Source organism: Schistocerca serialis, chromosome 5, assembly GCF_023864345.2.
Source record: "Schistocerca serialis cubense isolate TAMUIC-IGC-003099 chromosome 5, iqSchSeri2.2, whole genome shotgun sequence".
Taxonomy (NCBI): domain Eukaryota; kingdom Metazoa; phylum Arthropoda; class Insecta; order Orthoptera; family Acrididae; genus Schistocerca; species Schistocerca serialis.
The window spans coordinates 306,380,626-306,400,459 of record NC_064642.1 but is presented as its reverse complement, the minus strand read 5'-3'; the positions used below and the strand labels follow the sequence as shown (position 1 = coordinate 306,400,459).

Genomic DNA, 19,834 nt, shown 5'->3' with positions numbered 1-19,834 from the left:
CTCAAATATCTAATTAGCGCCAATTAATTGTTAACATGACGACCGCACATTTACTTTCTTTATTAACTTTACCCCTTTTCAAAATTAATTTCCACCAGTTTCATTTGCATTTTTCCTTTCATTTAGATGTAACCCTATCCTCCATCTTTACCGACAGATTAACTACGGTGACGATTGCTTTTCCCAAATTTCCATTAGGTACACGCGGTTTAATTTTTCACTGTCATTAAGGTCGATAAGTGAGGGGGAGGTTACAAGTGTATACCAGTTACAACCCAATTGGCGATCACCCTTCAGCTGTTAGCTACTGGCGGTTCATAGAAACTTTAACGTACCTCTTTAAAGAGCACTATTCATCAGTAAGCCTCTTGGTACCGGAAATATGCAATGCTTTTGTAGGATGACTGAAGGATTTCATTATGGTAAGTTGGAATAAGGATACAGTTTTTATTTACACTTTATTTTTGTTCACCAGCACACCACTGTTTACACTATCAATTCCTGCTTCAGGCCCATCTAGAGAAATATGAAACTCATGGTATCAAATGTGAACTATGTGACTGAAGAGCTGCCTGCACTTCCACTCTTCCTTGGCATCATTTTTACAATGCATTTGGCTTGGTTTGAAGACTTTGGAATTTTTTGTGTGCTTCATCAGACACGATTCTAAGTTCATCGGCAACAGCTTGCCAACAATCCTTTTTCTGAATGTGAACTTTCTATGCATTATTTTCGGCATTACATAGCTCTGGTCCTAGACAAATTGCGTTTATGAAATTCTTAATTCTCTCATTTGTCCACTTCTCTGTTGCTGTGCACAACTAATGAATGACCATATGTATACGCGCAAACTTTGGAACAAAAGCGAGACACTATAGTGGCTGCAGCACTTTTAGTGAGAGAAGTAGAAAACAAAGGTGAGAGCGACAGGGAAGCATTTTGAGACAGGGAGAGAGATAGATATTGCAATGTAATATGAAATATTCTCCACCTTTGATGGTGAACACCCTTAACCCCGCAGTAATACATTGACAACTGCCAGCAACAGCCTGCTACATATTGCCTGGCCATACCACAAAATTGCTGTGTATTGCAGCCACAATGCAGCTCCACTGACAGCAAAGCTATTGCGGCCAAATATTGCAGTAAAATATGACCTGTCGTAAAAGCACCTTTAGAAAAAGTTAATCAATGTGGCAAAAGTTAATCGAAGTGGCCGGATGGATATTGGAAATCTGTTTTTCCCAAATACAAGTCTAGTTCCTTAACTGTTACGCAGCCTCACTCAGCAGTACATCTTGGGAAGAGCACAAAAAAGTGAGGGTGCCTGAGTAGATGAGCTATTTTCTAACATAAATTCCAATATTCTAAGACTTTAAAGTTAAGGAAATATCAATGTTTTTAACAGGAAATCTTAACTAGTGCAAAAAATCTGTTATGTTGTTCCAAAGCAACAAAGCAGTGTCTCCTGTTTAGATGTGATATTATGAACAATCTACAACATATATATTTAAAACTTTTATTCATCTTCATTCTGGAATAACTGAAGTTGAGCTTTAGTGTGCCAAATCCATATGCTTACAGGCAGATGTGACGACAGCTTTCACTCCTTTTCAGGTGTGCCACGTTACTGCTAAAAAGTACAAGCAAAATTCTTGAAACTGATGGTTGAGCATGGTAATTGTGAGACATCTCATTTTGTCATAGCAGGATACTGCACTATATCAAATACTTCCACATGAAGTTTGCCCATAGGTCACTGTTCATGTCCATAGGCTGAATTACGTGAACTTCAGACTGCTTAATGTTTTATTGGCAACAAAAGCTGTCAGTAGTGTTTAAGCACAGGGAAATGTTGAAGTTTTAAGCTTATGTTTTTGACATACTGATACAGATGGCAACTGTATTCTTACATACATGCATGATAAACTTTTATTTATGGTCTGACTTTGTTTATATGCTGCAGAATATGTTTCAAATGATAGTCCATGGTTGGAACTGTACAGCAGTGTTAGCATAATGTCAGGCAACTGAAAGTGTAGAGATCAGCCTGCAATCTGGAAAATTGTTCTGTGAACAACAGATCATTTGATGATCACAAAAGAATAAAGAATTATATGCACCACCTTGACTGAAAGCCTAGCAAGAACTTGGTCTTGACAGAATTATCTCGTTGAACCCAGTCACAGCCAATAACACTAATTAATATCATTTAATAGAGATATTTATGTTTGTACACTGTATTGTGGGCGACTATACTGAGATTCCAGCCATAACTTCACAAAGAATAAGGAGACCCTAAAGTTGTCAGCACACAGAGCACGCTTTTGGATGTCAACATTGAGCATGGTGAGTTCAACATGCTGCTGAACAGTCAGAAACAATGTGACTTGTGGATATGGTACTACTTCTCAATGTGGTATATGCAATCGCATCATGCTCCAGTTGCAGTTTGCGCCTATATCTGGCTCGTACATCACACTGTTCACAAACTGGATGCATGCAAACTTCCTACATTAGCTCTATTAAAACACACACTTGCTTCCTTGTCCAAATTCTAGTCATATTGTTCTGCCTGCAGTATACAATAATAAAAACTTCAGTATCCATGGACATGTTATGAGGCAAAAAGGGAAATACCACATCCAGTCAATAAATACATCGGCTTAGAAAAGTTCCATTAAAATTAATGCAATATAAATTTACAATAGTTCTTCACATAAGATAAAAAATTATTTAATCATACTCTTTAGTAAAACACTAAGGTCATTCTTACTTAATCACTGTTCCTATTCAGTAGCAGAATCTTTGCAAAATGTGAATTACAAAACTTAAAACAAGAAAGTGCAAAATATCTTACTGCAAGTAGTGAAAGCTGTCTTGTAGAATAAGACAATCAAACAAACTCACTCCTTGGAAAGAGCAGCACTTATATTCACATAACATTGAATATTATAGAATATTTTTCTATTACACTAATAAAGTATCAGAACTGATTAAAAAATGAGAAGGCTAGTAAAAAAAATTTTTGGACCCAGTGAGACACAAACCAGTAATGCATCATCCGAAAACTTACAATTCTATGAAGCTACTCGTTTTGCTATATGGACCAAGAATGTTACATGACCACACTTTATGTCTTACTATATCCTGAAAGCTTTAATCCTAGATATGTTATTAACTGACATTTAATTATAGCAAGTTGTACCAAGAACATTGCGTTTCTTATGGGTCCTCAGTGTACCATTGCTTTGAAACAGCAAACTTTCATAATACGGAAGTTACAAAAATTCTTTCGCCACCAATATGATGTTTTCCCATTATTTGACACAGATGGAAAAACTCACAATACCATGAAGGAGTTGTGCAACATAAATGAAAGTTGGTAGGCATTATGCCTGTTCAACTCCTGTGTTAATCACATAAGAGTGGTACTACTAGCTTCACTATGAGGATGCAGCTCAGGTTTGCTTTAAATACATTCTGTAATGGTCATAATCACTAGTTACCTTTGAGACTGAACATGTTGACTTGATGTTTGTCAAGTATGAATTTAAGGTGACAATAACACTATTATCAACACCTCACTGTGTTTGAACGAGGTTGTATAATAGGGCTAAGAGAAGCTGGATGTTCCTTTTGTGATGCTGCAAAAAGACTCGGCAGGGATGTAGCCACTATACGATTGCTGGTAGCAGTGGTCACAAGAATGTACAGTTGCAAAAAGATTGGGCTCCAGGTAGCCGTGTGGCACTACCAAAAGGGCAGACCATTGTGTTCAGCATGTGACTCTGATGTATTGTACTACTGTACCTGCAATAGCAATTTGAGCAGCGTTCGGCACCACACTGACACAATGAACTGTTATAAATCAGTTTACTATAAGGACAGATCCGAGCCAGGTGCCGCTGCGAGCATTCCACTGATCCCATATCACCACTGTTTGCGACTTCATTGGTGTCAAGCAAGAGCTGATTGGAGGAAGAGCTGATTGGAGGGCAGGATGCATGTCTGTTGTGTTTTCTGATGAAAGCTGGTTCTGCCTCAGTGCCAGTGATGGCCATGTGTTTGTCAGTAGGAGGCCAGCTGAGGGTCTGCAACCAACCTGACTGCATGCCAAACACACTAGAAGTACACCTGAAGTTATGGCCTGGGGTGTGATTTTCTATGACAGCAGCACCACTCTTGTGGTTATCCCATGCACCACGACTGCAGACCTGTACTCTACATGTTGTTTCAACCTGTTGTGCTGCCACTTGTGAACAGCATTCCAGTGAAAGGGGGGGGGGGGGGGGGATGTTTTTCAACAAGATAATGCTCGCCCACACACTGCTGTAGCAATCCAACATGCTCTACTGTGTGTCGACATGTTGTCTTGGTTTGCTCTATCACCAGATCTGTCTCCAATCAAGCACATATGAGACTTCATCACCCGACAACTTCAGCGTCTTCCACAAACATTAACTGTCCCTGTATTGATCGACCAAGTGCAACAGCCATGGAACTCCATCTCAAAAACTGACATCCAACACCCGTATAACACAAAGCACGCACATTTGCATGCTTGCATTCAAGATTCTGGCAGTTACATCAGTTATTGATGTACCAACATTTCACATTTGTAATGGCTGACCTTGCACTTACATTAACTTGTGATCTTGCAATTTTTTTCCGTCAGTGTATTACAGCAAAGCACACAATTAATGACGGGTTTTCGAGAGATCTTCAATTTTCTGATGCCTAAAAACTGCTTATATACAATGGGCTTCAACTGAAAGCCACTATGGCATCTTTTGACTCAGTACTGAAGAGATGGTGAGCATGTAATATAGGTGGCATTCTTCCATATCACTGGTTGTACAAACGCACATTCAGAATGTTATGCTAAATTTGTTCTGCACATTCAGAAAGACTCCCCAATGTGCTTATCCCACACTAACTCAGCATGCGCAACATTCAAAAGCACAGTCTGTGTGCTGACAGCTTAACCAATGTATTTGATTCAATACAGATGTCAGAGCAAAGGTAAACAGTGTGTGTTTTGTGTTCACACTAAATATATATTCTTCATGGACTTTACGTTTGTAGTTGTTATGTAACCAGTTTAATGCTCAGCTCTTTACTGAAAAGCTATTTGTGCATGTTTTTTTTGTATATTAAAACCAATAAATTTAAGCAAAGGGTTAGCCTAAATGATGCATTAGGTTTCAAAGCACTGTTTATTGACATGTAAACGACATACAAAGATGAATGATACATGGAAAGATACACATACTCGCCACTTTTAAAAAGGTTTGCCTCATGGCACACGTGCACACTAAATGGAAGGCCTGTGATAGCACTCTATAAGATGGTGGCAATGCAGGAGAAGAGTTTTTATGTATTACAATGTGTTACAGGTGTTCAGTTTACATTCATACACAAATATGGAAAAGCTCAGCCTGGTTACCAGAGCATTTTGTGTTGATTATGCCAGTTTTGCGATACTTGTTGTTTGTGTAATGGGAAAAGCGTGGGGCAACCACATGTCTCAGAGGAAACCATGGAGTGCATTAGACAGAGCTTTGTGTGCAGCCCACAAAAATCAACCGTTTGTGCAAGCTGTTCAGGGCATTCTGCAACAAACAGTGTGGAATGCTTTGCGATACATTTGCATTTCAAACCCAACCATTTACAACTGATACAACAACTGATCCTAGATGATTATGCCCACCGGTCGAAGTTTTGTACCCAAATGCAGCAAGCTATGGAAGACGGTGGTGATTCTGCAGGGACATTGATATTCAGTGGCAAGGCAACTTTCAATCTGTCAGGATAAGTGAGTCGTCATAATGTGGAGTACAAATTGCTACATGTCCCAATGGTGTGAAGCTGGAAAGGGATTCGCCAAAACTGAGTGTCTTCTGTGTCACATCCAAGACAAAGGTGCATGGTCCCTTTTTCTTCATTGAACAGACGGTGACACGTGTGTACCTGGATACATGCAGAAATTGCTGTTGACTATTCTACTTTCATCTTTCAACAGGACAGGGCTCCCCCACAATTGTCCACACCTTCGTCAACAGAGAACTGCTACACTGCTGAATCCCCTCTGGTTGGGGATGGGTATGGCATAGGGGATAACAATACCATAATTCTGGCAACACTCATTTAGTACCGTTATCTCTTGAGTAATTTGCTCAATGACCTCAACTGACTCCAAGTTAATAATGTTACTGGCCTCATGTGAAGTCAAATGGGCTACTCAGTTTTTTGTAATTTGTTTGCCTAACGGCAGCCTCCATTTCACTATTAACTTTTAAGTCAACAGTTAATATCCAATCAATGACTGATTCGTACCCAACACAATAACTCGGAAACTGCTGTCAAAACTGGTGGAAAAACCAATGTGCCTCCAAGATCAACCTAGTAGGTAGATATTAGGAACTGTCATGTATCACATAAATCAGCTCAGAAAAACATGGTAATCAATAACCTTTTGACATATACAAGTATCTGCAATTGCTATTTGGCGTCGCTTGTGTAGACTGTCTGCAAACTGAAAAGTGAGCAGATACAGGCTATTTCACAAGGTTATGCCTACCTTTCTGCATTGTGCTTGTAAATCAGTGACAAACCATGAGCAGACATGCCTGGATGGTGTCTATTTTCCACTAAACGTACACGAACCAAATCTACGTAAATCACTGCACAGTGTGCTGCACAGTTAGATGTCATCATGTATAGGCCGCTTCCCTCCCTCACAAGTGCTGCTTGCTCTTTAGCTTACATTGGAATGAACATTAAGCTTTCGTTCAAAGGACAGCAAAAGCAATGGTGTACCTCCTTCAATACAACCATATCTAGTAAAGCACTGTGGTGTTTAAACCAACCTTCGAGTTACTGGTAGTAATAGCTTTAACTAGAGAAGTTGGTGCAATCTATCCCAGAATGGTGGCTGCAGTCTGAACTTAAGCATTTGAGATACATTCAAAGAATACAGCTACAGATTTAAAGGTATGACATAGAAATTCTTGTGAAACAAATAGAAAATAATTCATGACTTTGGGAAGAGGTCAACCTATTAATATTTCTGTGAGGTTGTAATCAACAGAATAAGCTCCACAATTCTTATGCATAAATTAAGACCATTGTTTTAAGCAGTACAAAAGATATGATTAACCTACTGTTAAACATAGCTCACACCTCAAAAGTTCCTACTGTTTACAGTATTCCCTGTGAATCTGGCAGTAATGTTCTAGGCAAACTATTGGAGCTGTCAGTAAGTAATGTACACAACATGCATGCCACATAAAGCAAAGGGCATTAAACAGATTGGTTGTGCTATGGTGTCAAGAGTACACATAAAAACAAAGAATTTGAAAATGAAAATTGAGGCCCATGTTCAAGATATTGGAAATTTTTTATACTAAGATGGCAGACAAGGTATTCTTTGACTGAATCGAGATTATGAAAGATTAACAAATACAAAGAGAGTGGTGGAATAAATTATATTGAGAAATCTGGCTGCACACCAGTCACAGAGTGCAAGGATCTCTCTGTTTCAAGGGTGGCAGTAATGATAAGAATTTATAGTGGCTGTCTCATGTGCCCACTGAGTTCAGTGGCATAACGGAGTTGTGATGACCCTCACTGATTACTCTTCTTGTACATGCATTCTTTCAGCCCATCTCTCGAAAGTTCAATACAATATTGTGATCCGCCTATTGAAAGTTATTGCTAAATTAATTTTGGAAGTCTACTTTTGGATAGTAGTCTATTGTCAAGCAGTTATAGTTATTAGATGTTCCACAAGAATTGTGAACAGCAATTCCAGAGGATGGAAATGGGCAGATTTGAACCTCTTCCTTAAAATGTCACTTAGCTTGCAAGGAAAACTTTGTTTAAAGTTCATGACTGAGGACATGTACAATAAAGTGAAATGCTCCTGGCAGTTTTCAAGGTTACTGATAAATGACTACATTTTTCTTTTGTATTCTGGTGGAACCAGTTGCTAATTTGCCATGTAAGTACTGGTAACTAACAATGAAATAACTGCTGAATACCGAATTATACACTGACAAGTGTCCATGCATAATTTGTGGGAGCCCATGAAACACATTATAAGTAATATAAAAATCTAAACAGAATTAGAAGCACAGTTATACTTTTTCTTCTTTATTATTGGACATTAGGTGAGTATGGAGGCTAAAGCCTCATAATAAGTGTTGCTTTTGACCAAAAATTAGTTTTTAAAGGCTCCAGCTTTTCACAATGTAATTATAAAGGTCCTGGCACTCAGAAGGATTAAGAAACACTGTATTAAAGCATCCTACACAGCAATGGCAGAAAAATTATCTACAATTCCAATCCTCCATCTTCCCAACAAAGGAAAACCACAGGGTGAGTCAGTTTGCCTAACAACAAAACAATACCCAATGTGAGTACACTCACTGAAGTGGATGACATTTAAAACACAAAGGCCATGAACAACCGACAAGCATTCTCTTGAACATCTGCACTCAAGTGTGTGAAGACGCAGTTGCAGCACGTTGGTCACAGAGAGTAAATTATTTTAAGTGTTAATACAACTAAATGTAAAACAGGGTGCATACATGGACAAGGAAAAAAAAATCCCAGATTTCCCGGTTAAAAGTACACTTTCTCCCAGATGAAAACACACTTTTTCAGTGTTATTAAGTGACCGTATATTTTCCCTCAGAATTGTAAAACTTATCAATGCTTTGAATGGTTATGTTTTTATACACGGGCGTAGAATTTCCCGGCACTTTAGAAAACGAAACTCAGGGAAGAAAACATCTTTTGGAAAGATTTTTGATGTGCAGCAACATGTACGCTGCATATTTTCGTATTACAAAAGTATAAATTCGAATTCCAACAAACACCGCATGTTACTTTCCGAACCATCGTAATCGAGATTGCTATGTGCTTTTGTAAGCCAGTCATAGCTCATGTCACGTGATCCTTCCAGCCGATGACAGCGAATATTCAGACCACAGGACACGTGATGTAGTCTGCTAATAGAAACATCACTGTTAAGTAGCGCGGATACACAAGCAGGAAAAACAGCGGATATTCAGACCACAGGACATGTGATGCAGTCAGCTAATAGCAACATCACTGTTAAGTAGCACGGATACACAAACAGGAAAAGTTAATGTTTTAAATTAATACACATAGTGTTGCTACAAGAAAAGCAAAGCTTTCACATATAATATTGGTCTCTAAGGTTAATAAGCTGCAAGAGAAGATAAGCTTTCACATATAATGTTGATATTTTTTGCGCGTGTTACACTTTAAGATACATCACACAAATGTGCGAGTAAAATTTTTAGCCGAGTCCAGTGACTTGTCCTCAAAGTTTTCCACAAATAAATTAACTACCACTGAGGAGAGATAGCTTCCCGTAGCACTACATCAATTTGCTCATAATAATGACATGAATGTCTGATCTTCTGGGCTCGAAATACTTCTAAATGGTTCGTCATCAAACGCTCTGTGATTTAAGAAATTCATTATACATACTTGCACATAGTTCAACTTGTGTAAAACAAAATTTACTTTGAAAGTAATGCTTTTCAAACCACCATTCGCAATATTTTCCCGCAACCTGTTAGAAATAGGTTCGTTTCAGTAGCCGTCAGAGAGCACCAGATAACAGGCGTCACCATGCTTTGGCAGCTGCTATGAAGCAGGAATCCCGGATGTTTGTACGTGTAAAACATTAAAAGATCTTACATTATGTCATAAAAGAAAAAGACATCAGAGGATACTCCAAGAGCAACGGAATTTCGTGAAACATACTAAAATGGCACATTTAAAGTGCATACTTAAAGAGCACATTCGTATGTCCAGATTCCCAATGAAGTAGGCCTCGAGCTGATATTAAGCTTTTCAGTGTGGGTTTCGGGATGTAATTTTTCTTGGAGTACCAGTACTGCATTAATTCATTTTTGATTCTTTATTATACTAGCTAGAAGATGAAAACGTGGACTTGAAATGCAGCGAGCAGTAGAAATTAGCCAATAGTGTGGAACTAAACACTTTGTTTCAAACACATTGACTGCCTCAGTGTAAAAGATTAATAAAACCAAATTTCTTTAGCAAACCAACAAAAATAATTTCATTGTTCTACAAGGCGATTAATCCATGGCTGTCAGAAAAGTGGAAATAAAATAAAATCTGAAAGTAATAATGTATATTAGTCTTCCGTAATTATGTGAATGTATTTTAATTCACTTGATAGCGCCTGGCTACAGAAATCCATTTTGTTTTCATTTGACGTGAGAGCAGTAAACGAAAAGGAAACAGCAAAATCACTAAATGTAAACACGGGTCATGTGGAGACCACACACTTTCCCACTGTAACTCAGACTGCTCTGCACATCAGCCTCAGATCTATGATATTTCCGAACCGAGGCAATACTAAGATAGTGGCGCCACCTCCACTCTGGTAGTCTGAATCTATGGATTTCCCTAGTAATTATAACAATACTGATCATTCACAAACCCGAACAACAACATAATCAGACAGCGATTGGTGTTCACTCGTTCGGCTTTACTCCACTCAGCTTGTATAGCCCGGTCCCCTTTTGCCTGCAGGAAAGTTTATTTCTAGATGCGACGAGGATTCCCCTGACAGATACATCACGAACACTATGCAAGCATTCAAAAATCAACTTATGGATTTTTTTTTTTTTATCGTGGGACCAAACTGCTGATGTCATCGGCCCTAGGCTTACACACTACTTAATCTAACTTGAACTAATTTACACTAAGGACAACACATACACCCATGCCCGAGGGAGGATTCGAAACTCTGACAGGGGGGGGGGGGGGGGCACATGAACTGTGACAAGTCGCCCTAGACCACACAGCTACCCCACGCTGCTTATGATTCACTCAGAAATCAACTTACAGAGTGTGTTCAAAAACCAACAGGGATGCACATCAAAATCATATGAGTAATCGATAGACCAATGAGTGCTGGATGCTAGGCATTTTGTGAAAAAAGGTTTTTTCCTCCTCAAAAATATGAATCTGATGTCCCTCCCTCATAGATCTGGGCCCGCTGCACATGCGTGAATCTTGGCTGCTTGGGTGCGGCAGTAAAATTTTTCCCGATTGCCTCTAGCTGCTTGATGCAACTGCTTACACAGCCAACAGACACATTTCTGTAGCCAGAAACAGGAGACGGTACTACTCATACGCCCGCTCGTAACTGTTAAAACGAATTCAATGTAAACAGTTGTGATGTCATGCTCATCGGAGTCAATTTAAAGCCTTTGACAAATTTTGTTGTTGGCAAACTCTTGTATGAGCACTGTGTTTTGTTGTTGTATATGGCACATTTCCTTTGCAATTTATGTTTTATTTTCATTTTTGTTTCTCATTCATGTTTCATTGTTGCAGTATTGTTCTGCAGTAGCGGGTAACAGTGGGGGGAGGGGGGGGGGGGGGGGGGGAGGGAAGAGTCTCAGTGCGACAAATAAAACAGTTATAACAGGAAACAAGGTTCGAGCATTCCTATTGTAGGAGCCACAATATTACTGCATACCAAAAAACAGAAAATTTTACCCAATTTTTTAACAGTGGTTTGATTTTATGTTGCAAACTACTATGTGGGAATCCATGGAATAGAAGGTGTACCATACATACTGAACATAAAAAACCAAAATTTTTTGACAGTTTAAAATAATGCGTACCATGAAGGTAGAAGAATGTTTTTGGGTCAAATTCCTGATTTTCCATATGATCCTGTTTCTGCCATACCTCTTCAAGCTGTTGCTTGCTACCAGGATGGTGGAGCTGTAACAATAAGGACACAGTTAGGATTACTTTCAGGACCTTAATGAAAGTAAAAAATTAATTCATCTCTTGAAGCACTAATGCAGCACTAGTTCTTGTGTAATACTAATAATGACCATCGGTGCATAAGAGAAAATAAGAATCCAATTGTACACTAAGAGGAAAATAAGAGACCCAAACCAATAGTCCAACATAAATATTATACAGTTGGTAAAATATATAAATGATTCAGAGGAATATAAATCCATGAGCAGATTATCATACATATCATCAAGAGTTTCTCATTACTTCAGTTTGTTGCCACAAATGTTCACAGCATTTTGTCTAAAATAAAAGATCACTCAAAACACAATCTCCTCATGCCCCGCATGTGCTTCACTGGGACTAAATCTGAAGGTCACACTGTATGCATAATCACTACCCTGTTGGAAAGCCCACCTCCCTGACATAAGACTGGCAACATAATATGCTGGGTGCTGTTCCTGATGTATTTTAAACTATTAAGCTTTCTCTCAATAAATACTCATTGTAGGCTACAATTTCCAACACCGTACTTCCTGGAATTGGTATTTCTTATCCATTTTAACACCACTCTTGGCACTAGGTTTTGTAAAGGGGATTGAGGAACTATACAAGGTGCTAGAGGGAAATATGAGACAAGTAAACTTGAGGAGTTGGAGGAAAAAAGAGGGACGAGGGCACAGGGGCTATATACCACGAGTAATAAAGTAACACTGAGAAGCAGTGAACCTAATAGCAAGGATACTAGAATGTGTAACAAATTACACTGAACATATTAACAAAATACTTAGACAATAATAACTGTAGTAGTCTTGACATAAAATAAAACTTAACTAAACAAAAATTATCTGGATTAAAAAATTCAGAAACATGTGGCTGGTTGACAACCACATAAAAGCACAAATACGCATGTCAAAATCTTCTTCCTAACAATATAGGGATGAATCTTGATTCTTTACAAGTTGTCGAAATTCATGCTACACTCACCCAACATCACTTAAGACTGAGGAGAAGTCTACAGTCAAGCCATTTAATACTGTCTTATCAGTATACAAAATATTATTTAGACGTAATGTGGAGCAGTGATTCCACATGGGTCATATTCTGGAGGCTAATGCTGGAGAAAGAAACCACAGAAAGCATCCCATGCAAAGATGAGCCAGAGTTCTCATTACATCTGAAGGAGTGGGTGGAGGCATTCTTTTGATACCTCTTCTGTCTAGAAAGAGTGCAAGTTAAGATCAGTGTTCACACACTGTTCAACAACTTCTGCAAGATTAGGCAAACAACTGGAAAGGTGAATGGGTGTGCTTATAAGTATCATTTGACCTCTGATCAGGACTAAGATGTCTGGTACAGAGAGTCTCAACATTTTGGGACCTTATAATAATGTTGCCTGTTTCCCATAACTAATTGGTCTAGCAGAATTAATCAGCCACAGTTAGTCGTATAACTGACAATGAATCTATTAGCGGATCCTGGGGGAGAGTGTACTCCAAACAACAGAATGATGCAAAGCTCAAATTAGGCTCAATAAAAAACAATAAATTTCAATCAACACTTAAGTGCAAGCAGCAACTCAACAAACTGAAGTGGTATGAAGAGAAAAGCAAAACTACTTACAAAAATAACCAATATTAAAGAAACACCCAAATGCAAGTAATCACTTCCTTAATAATCTGTCAATGGCCAAGAGTAAAACCTTGATGACTCAAAGGTATACATCAAGGACTTCGGGGAAAAAATATGAACTTCATAATAAAGTAAGAGTGAGCAGTAAACAGAACTAAATTTGAATTGTTAGAGGCAACATGCATCTAGGAAAGGTTACATGGCCATATGTGGAGACCAGATGACATGCTGATGACAGATGATTTATGCTTCTCACTGAGAAGAATGATTTCGTGAAAACAGAAAAGCATTATCAGGCATTACTCCCTGAAACTCCAAACTGACAAAAATTCTCTTGACTACTTTACCCTTGCACACACAGGGAGACAAACTGTCCATAAAAGGAGTTTGTCTGCCATCTTAATGGAGTTATCAATTTGCATACCAAAAATGATGCACCAATTTATGCTGAAAATTAGGGGACCACCCAAGGGATCAAATGACATATCTCTCACCTCTTGTTTCATTAGGAAACACACAGGAAATCAAAGAAAGTTTAAACACATATTAATTTAATCTGACATATACATACCCTACATTGCTCCTTGCAATCATATCTTACTAAAATTACTACTGCTCCACTTCATAAGTATATCTGAAGTTTACTCTTACATCTTGAAGGAGGTCTTTTTTGGGGAGATCCAAGCACCTGTCATACATTACAATCCCCTTTAAGAATGCTCTCTTTGTCAATTATGTCACATGGTGGGAAATAACACCACACATGCGTTGATTTTCAAATACACATGAAAAACAATTACTGCCTCTAAACTGAAGGTGAGTGGGACAGATATATATAGTCTCCTAACGCAAAACCCCACAACATCATTAGAACTGGCAATACTGATCAACCAGCAGTGCGGGGACCCAAAGTTCACAGCGTCTATACACAGCTATTGCTGTCTGAAACCCACTGGGCGTAATAACCCTTGTAATGAGCATGCATCCTGGCCTCTACTGAGACCTACCCATCTACAGTGGTCCTAAGGCAATTGGAAATCTCCTAAACTAACACTACCTTGTCAAAGGCACCTTCAGTATGCTGTGGATGCACCTTGGTAAAGCCCAGGGCTCTGCTGGCCTTAGGGCAGGCCTCAGCAGAAGCCATGATGCATGTCTCACTTTCTAGAGAGGATTGCAAGGTCATCACTCCCCAATGCCATTCAGCCAGCAATGGCTGTGTATGAGCACTGAATGTAGGGTTCCCAAACTGTTGGCTGGTCAGTAACGCCATTTCTAATGATGATGTGAGGTTTTGCATTAGAGAACTACATACCTCACCTGTCTCAGTCACCTCTAGCTTACAGACATTAACACTTGCCCATGTGCTTTTCAAAACTAGCATATTCACAGTGTGCTTCCCACCATATAAATTACTTGCAAAGAGGGATTTCTTAGGTCTAATAGTTATTCCTCTCTATAGGGTGTATGGAAAGTGGACCAATAGGAGCAATCACAGAATTGAGTAAGTGGCCACAGGACTTCCTTTTGTTAACCTGTCAGTAGACAGGATATTAAAACTGTAGTGTGTATATAAGATATTATGAAACAATTACCTAAAGATTACATTTGAATCATTTTCTTTCCTAAAATTCATGAAATCTAAAATGACTCTGGGCCTTCTAAGAAGTCAATGTTGAGGTTTACTACAAGCTTGGTGTAAGATATTAATTTTGCCATCCCTGATTTTTAATGTGTAGTTCATGAATTTCAAAACATATGAGCTAACCTTATTAGTTCTTGTTTTGATATCCTGGTTGAAATTCACAAAGTAGTAGTACTGTCTCCTCATTCGCTATTATCATAAAACACCAAAGATGACTGCCTCTACAGACAAAAGTAGCAGTAAAAGGAAGTGCATCTTCTAGCAAAACTGCTTTGCCGCTATCAGTGAAAACATTGTGTCACTCTCTCAGCAAAAAATTCGAAGTGTGTGTCTCAGAATTCATAGTGTATGTCTCAGCTTCCCACTGCTCTGTAAAAAGGTCATGAACATAAATGACTACCAAAATTGAAAAATATTACACACCATTCTTCTTTGTTCACACTCTACTGATTGCAGGAAAGAGTCTGCAAATACATGTTTATTTCACTTTACTTGTTTTGACAAATTAATTTGTCATCTTCAAAAACCTACAAACTTAGGGATGTTGTAAATCTAGACCTTGGTTATACATTGTGTGAAACATAAGATGTACACTCCTGGAAATGGATAAAAGAACACATTGACACCGGTGTGTCAGACCCACCATACTTGCTCCGGACACTGCGAGAGGGCTGTACAAGCAATGATCACACGCAAGGCACAGCGGACACACCAGGAACCGCGGTGTTGGCCGTCGAATGGCGCTAGCTGCACAGCACTTGTGCACCGCCGCCATCAGTGTCAGCCAGTTTGCCGTGGCATACGGAGCTCCATCGCAGTCTTTAACACTGGTAGCATGCCGCGACAGCGTGGACGTGAACCGTATGTGTAGTTGACGGACTTTGAGCGAGGGCGTATAGTGGGCATGCGGGAGGCCGGGTGGACGTACCGCCGAATTGCTCAACACGTGGGGCGTGAGGTCTCCACAGTACATCGATGTTGTCGCCAGTGGTCGGCGGAAGGTGCACGTGCCCGTCGACCTGGGACCGGACCGCAGCGACGCACGGATGCACGCCAAGACTGTAGGATCCTACGCAGTGCCGTAGGGGACCGCACCGCCACTTCCCAGCAAATTAGGGACACTGTTGCTCCTGGGGTATCGGCGAGGACCATTCGCAACCGTCTCCATGAAGCTGGGCTACGGTCCCGCACACAGTTAGGCCGTCTTCCGCTCACGCCCCAACATCGTGCAGCCCGCCTCCAGTGGTGTCGCGACAGGCGTGACTGGAGGGACGAATGGAGACGTGTCGTCTTCAGCGATGAGAGTCGCTTCTGCCTTGGTGCCAATGATGGTCGTATGCGTGTTTGGCGCCGTGCAGGTGAACGCCACAATCAGGACTGCATACGACTGAGGCACACAGGGCCAACACCCGGCATCATGGTGTGGGAAGCGATCTCCTACACTGGCAGTACACCACTGGTGATCGTCGAGGGGACACTGAATAGTGCACGATACATCCAAACCGTCATCGAACCCATCGTTCTACCATTCCTAGACCGGCAAGGGAACTTGCTGTTCCAACAGGACAATGCACGTCCGCATGTATCCCGTGCCACCCAACGTGCTCTAGAAGGTGTAAGTCAACTACCCTGGCCAGCAAGATCTCCGGATCTGTCCCCCATTGAGCATGTTTGGGACTGGATAAAGCGTCGTCTCACGCGGTCTGCACGTCCAGCACGAACGCTGGTCCAACTGAGGCGCCAGGTGGAAATGGCATGGCAAGCCGTTCCACAGGACTACATCCAGCATCTCTACGATCGTCTCCATGGGAGAATAGCAGCCTGCATTGCTGCGAAAGGTGGATATACACTGTACTAGTGCCGACATTGTGCATGCTCTGTTGCCTGTGTCTATGTGCCTGTGGTTCTGTCAGTGTGATCATGTGATGTATCTGACCCCAGGAATGTGTCAATAAAGTTTCCCCTTCCTGGGACAATGAATTCACGGTGTTCTTATTTCAATTTCCAGGAGTGTATATTACAGAAACTTAAGTAGTACTGCTTTAGCAACCATCAACACCCATTTTATAGAGGCATAATGTCATGATATGTCAAAACATGTGCATACTGTATGTGATTATTGTGAACACTGATTCATGATATACAGTAACTGAGTCACTTCTATGTACAAGGCAAACTGCTGTGCTAGCAGCAAGAAACATATATAAAAGCATATAAAAATGTAACTAATAAAAGCATATAAAATGTAACTAATAAAAGCATATAAAAATGTAACTAATAAAAGCATATAAAAATATAACTAAGGTATATAAAGAAGTTATATATAAGGCAGTACATTTGAAAAAAACATGCCACATAATTCTAATATATAAAAGGAGTGGACTAATTTTTGCATTTTATAAGAGATTCTATGCAATCAAAATAGTGTGTGTTTTTAATGTAAGTTTATCATTCAATATCTTTTGAATTTACGAGAGAATATTAATGTATATTTCAAATTCTTCAAAAAGGTTTACAATGGGACACAATTATATTTTTCACCATGCCCTGGACAATAATTTGCAGTTCAGATTCAGAAAGATAGTTATAGAAGATTTAGTTGGTTCCTTTGAACATCCACTCCGGTGGCTGAGTGGCAGAAACTAACCTAGCAGGCAAACTGACCAAAAGGTGAAGTAGTGGCTACAGTCAGAGTTCTTTGCCACTTCTCATGGGGCAGCATTGGTTGATGCATCAGAACTATAGATCTAGTTATCTGACTTCTTGCATTTGGGGGGCAAATGTTATTAGACACAATAAATTTCTTCACCCTAGAATTGGGAGTGTGTGGCGTTAAATGCTTACTCAATAGTTTTGAAGTATACTACACATGCACGAACAGTGGGTATGCACATCACTGTGAATTTCAATGTCAGGCAGACGATAATGCTCCTCCGGAAGATAGTTGAAATGTTGGGAAAGAAAGCCATTATGTACACTGTGCAATTAGTAGTCTGCAAGGAGGAGGCATGGCCAAGTGGGTATTTAAAGCACTGATTGCAGATAGCTGCAAGTTATGTCACGTGGGTAAAAATGATGTCTATAATGAGTTAGGAGGCCATTTTCAGTTCCCTCATACATCTGGCAAAAATAGGAGCCACATAAATGGGATGTAACCACAGTTGGAAATTTACAGCATCATTATAAAAGCTGCAGTCCTCAGATTTTTCAGTTGGGTGCAGGATTACAATAGAGGCACAGATGATTCTACAATGTTCTTGTATGTGAATTTATTAGTTCTTACCGTATCTCCTAATGGACCAGGCATAAACTGCAAATAGAAAGCAACACACACACACACACACACACACACACACACACACACACACACACACACACCCCTCCCCCAATATATCTAGTGAGGTTATTGTGGTTTCAGAATGTGAAATGAGTAAAAGTCACTGTCAAATGCGTGTCAAACACAATAACTGGATGCTTGCATCTAGTCAATCTGCCTCAGAAGCTGCACTAAGAGATTGTTTCAGGGAAATCTTGGAGAATTACCTGCATCATGGCAGAAAGTTGCTATGAAAGTGAAGAGTTTAATCACACATTTAAAAGAGGCCAAAGTCATGTTGACAAAGCTGAATAAAGCCCAAACGAGATGATGTAAACAAGGCCAGAAGAGTTCAGTGCATTACAGATATCAAAACGAACAATACAATCACTTGGTGATCATAATGGAGGATGGTACACACAAATCATAAATACTGAATTTTATCTTCTAAAATTGTCGCACAGAAGATCTTACTACAGTTCCTCCTTTCAATCATTGCACTAAAGCCGAAAGAATAAATACTGAAATGGCTGCAAAAATAAAATCATTTAACACAGGAAAGGCAACTAGACCTGATGTTGGTTGGTGGTGGTGGGGGGTTAAAGGACTACACACACAGTGAGGTCATCAGTTCCTCTGCCACGAAGTACTTCTCCTGGGGGTTAGTGATGGCCACTGGAAATTTGATCTCACTGATTGATTTGGAGTGAAAGGGACTAAACTGCAAGGTCATCAATCCCTTCATCCATTAAGCGGCAAACCAGGAGTAGTTGTCAAAGGAAGGAGACAAAAGGCAAATCCTGGAAAGCCTAAGTGTAACACACAATAAAAATTAATGATATGAATATAATAGAGGGAAACATTCCACATGGGAAAAATATATCTAAAAACAAAGATGATGTGACTTACCAAACGAAAGCACTGGCACGTCGATAGACACACAAACAAACACAAATATACACACAAAATTCTAGCTTTCGCAACCAACGGTTGCTTCGTCAGGAAAGAGGGAAGGAGAGGGAAAGACGAAAGGATGTGGGTTTTAAAGGAGAGGGTAAGGAGTCATTCCAATCCCGGGAGCGGAAAGACTTACCTTAGGGGGAAAAAAGGATGGGTATACACTCGCGCACACACACACACACACACACACACACACACACACATATCCATCCACACATATACAGACACAAGCAGACATATTAAAAGGCAAAGAGTTTGGGCAGAGATGTCAGTCGAGGCGGAAGTGCAGAGGCAAAGATGTTGTCGAATGACAGGTGAGGTATGAGTGGCGGCAATTTGAAATTAGCGGAGATTGAGGCCTGGTGGATAACGGGAAGAGAGCTTCAAGGAATCCTCAGAATCTTAGGCCCCCTACAAAACCTTTCACCTGACTCCATCAACCTCCTAACCCC

At 39.9% G+C, this 19,834-nt stretch overlaps 1 protein-coding gene across 2 annotated transcripts in view; it reads right to left on the bottom strand.

Annotated features, from left to right (window-relative positions):
• The window catches only part of LOC126480751 (nucleobindin-2), an 87,485-nt gene that overhangs the window by 24,524 nt on the left and 43,127 nt on the right, over window positions 1-19,834 (bottom strand). For both annotated transcript variants that reach the window (XM_050104032.1, XM_050104031.1), the window contains exon 6: window positions 11,706-11,808. In XM_050104032.1, coding sequence (XP_049959989.1) covers window positions 11,706-11,808 — 103 coding nt within the window. The remainder of the gene's footprint in view (window positions 1-11,705; window positions 11,809-19,834) is intronic.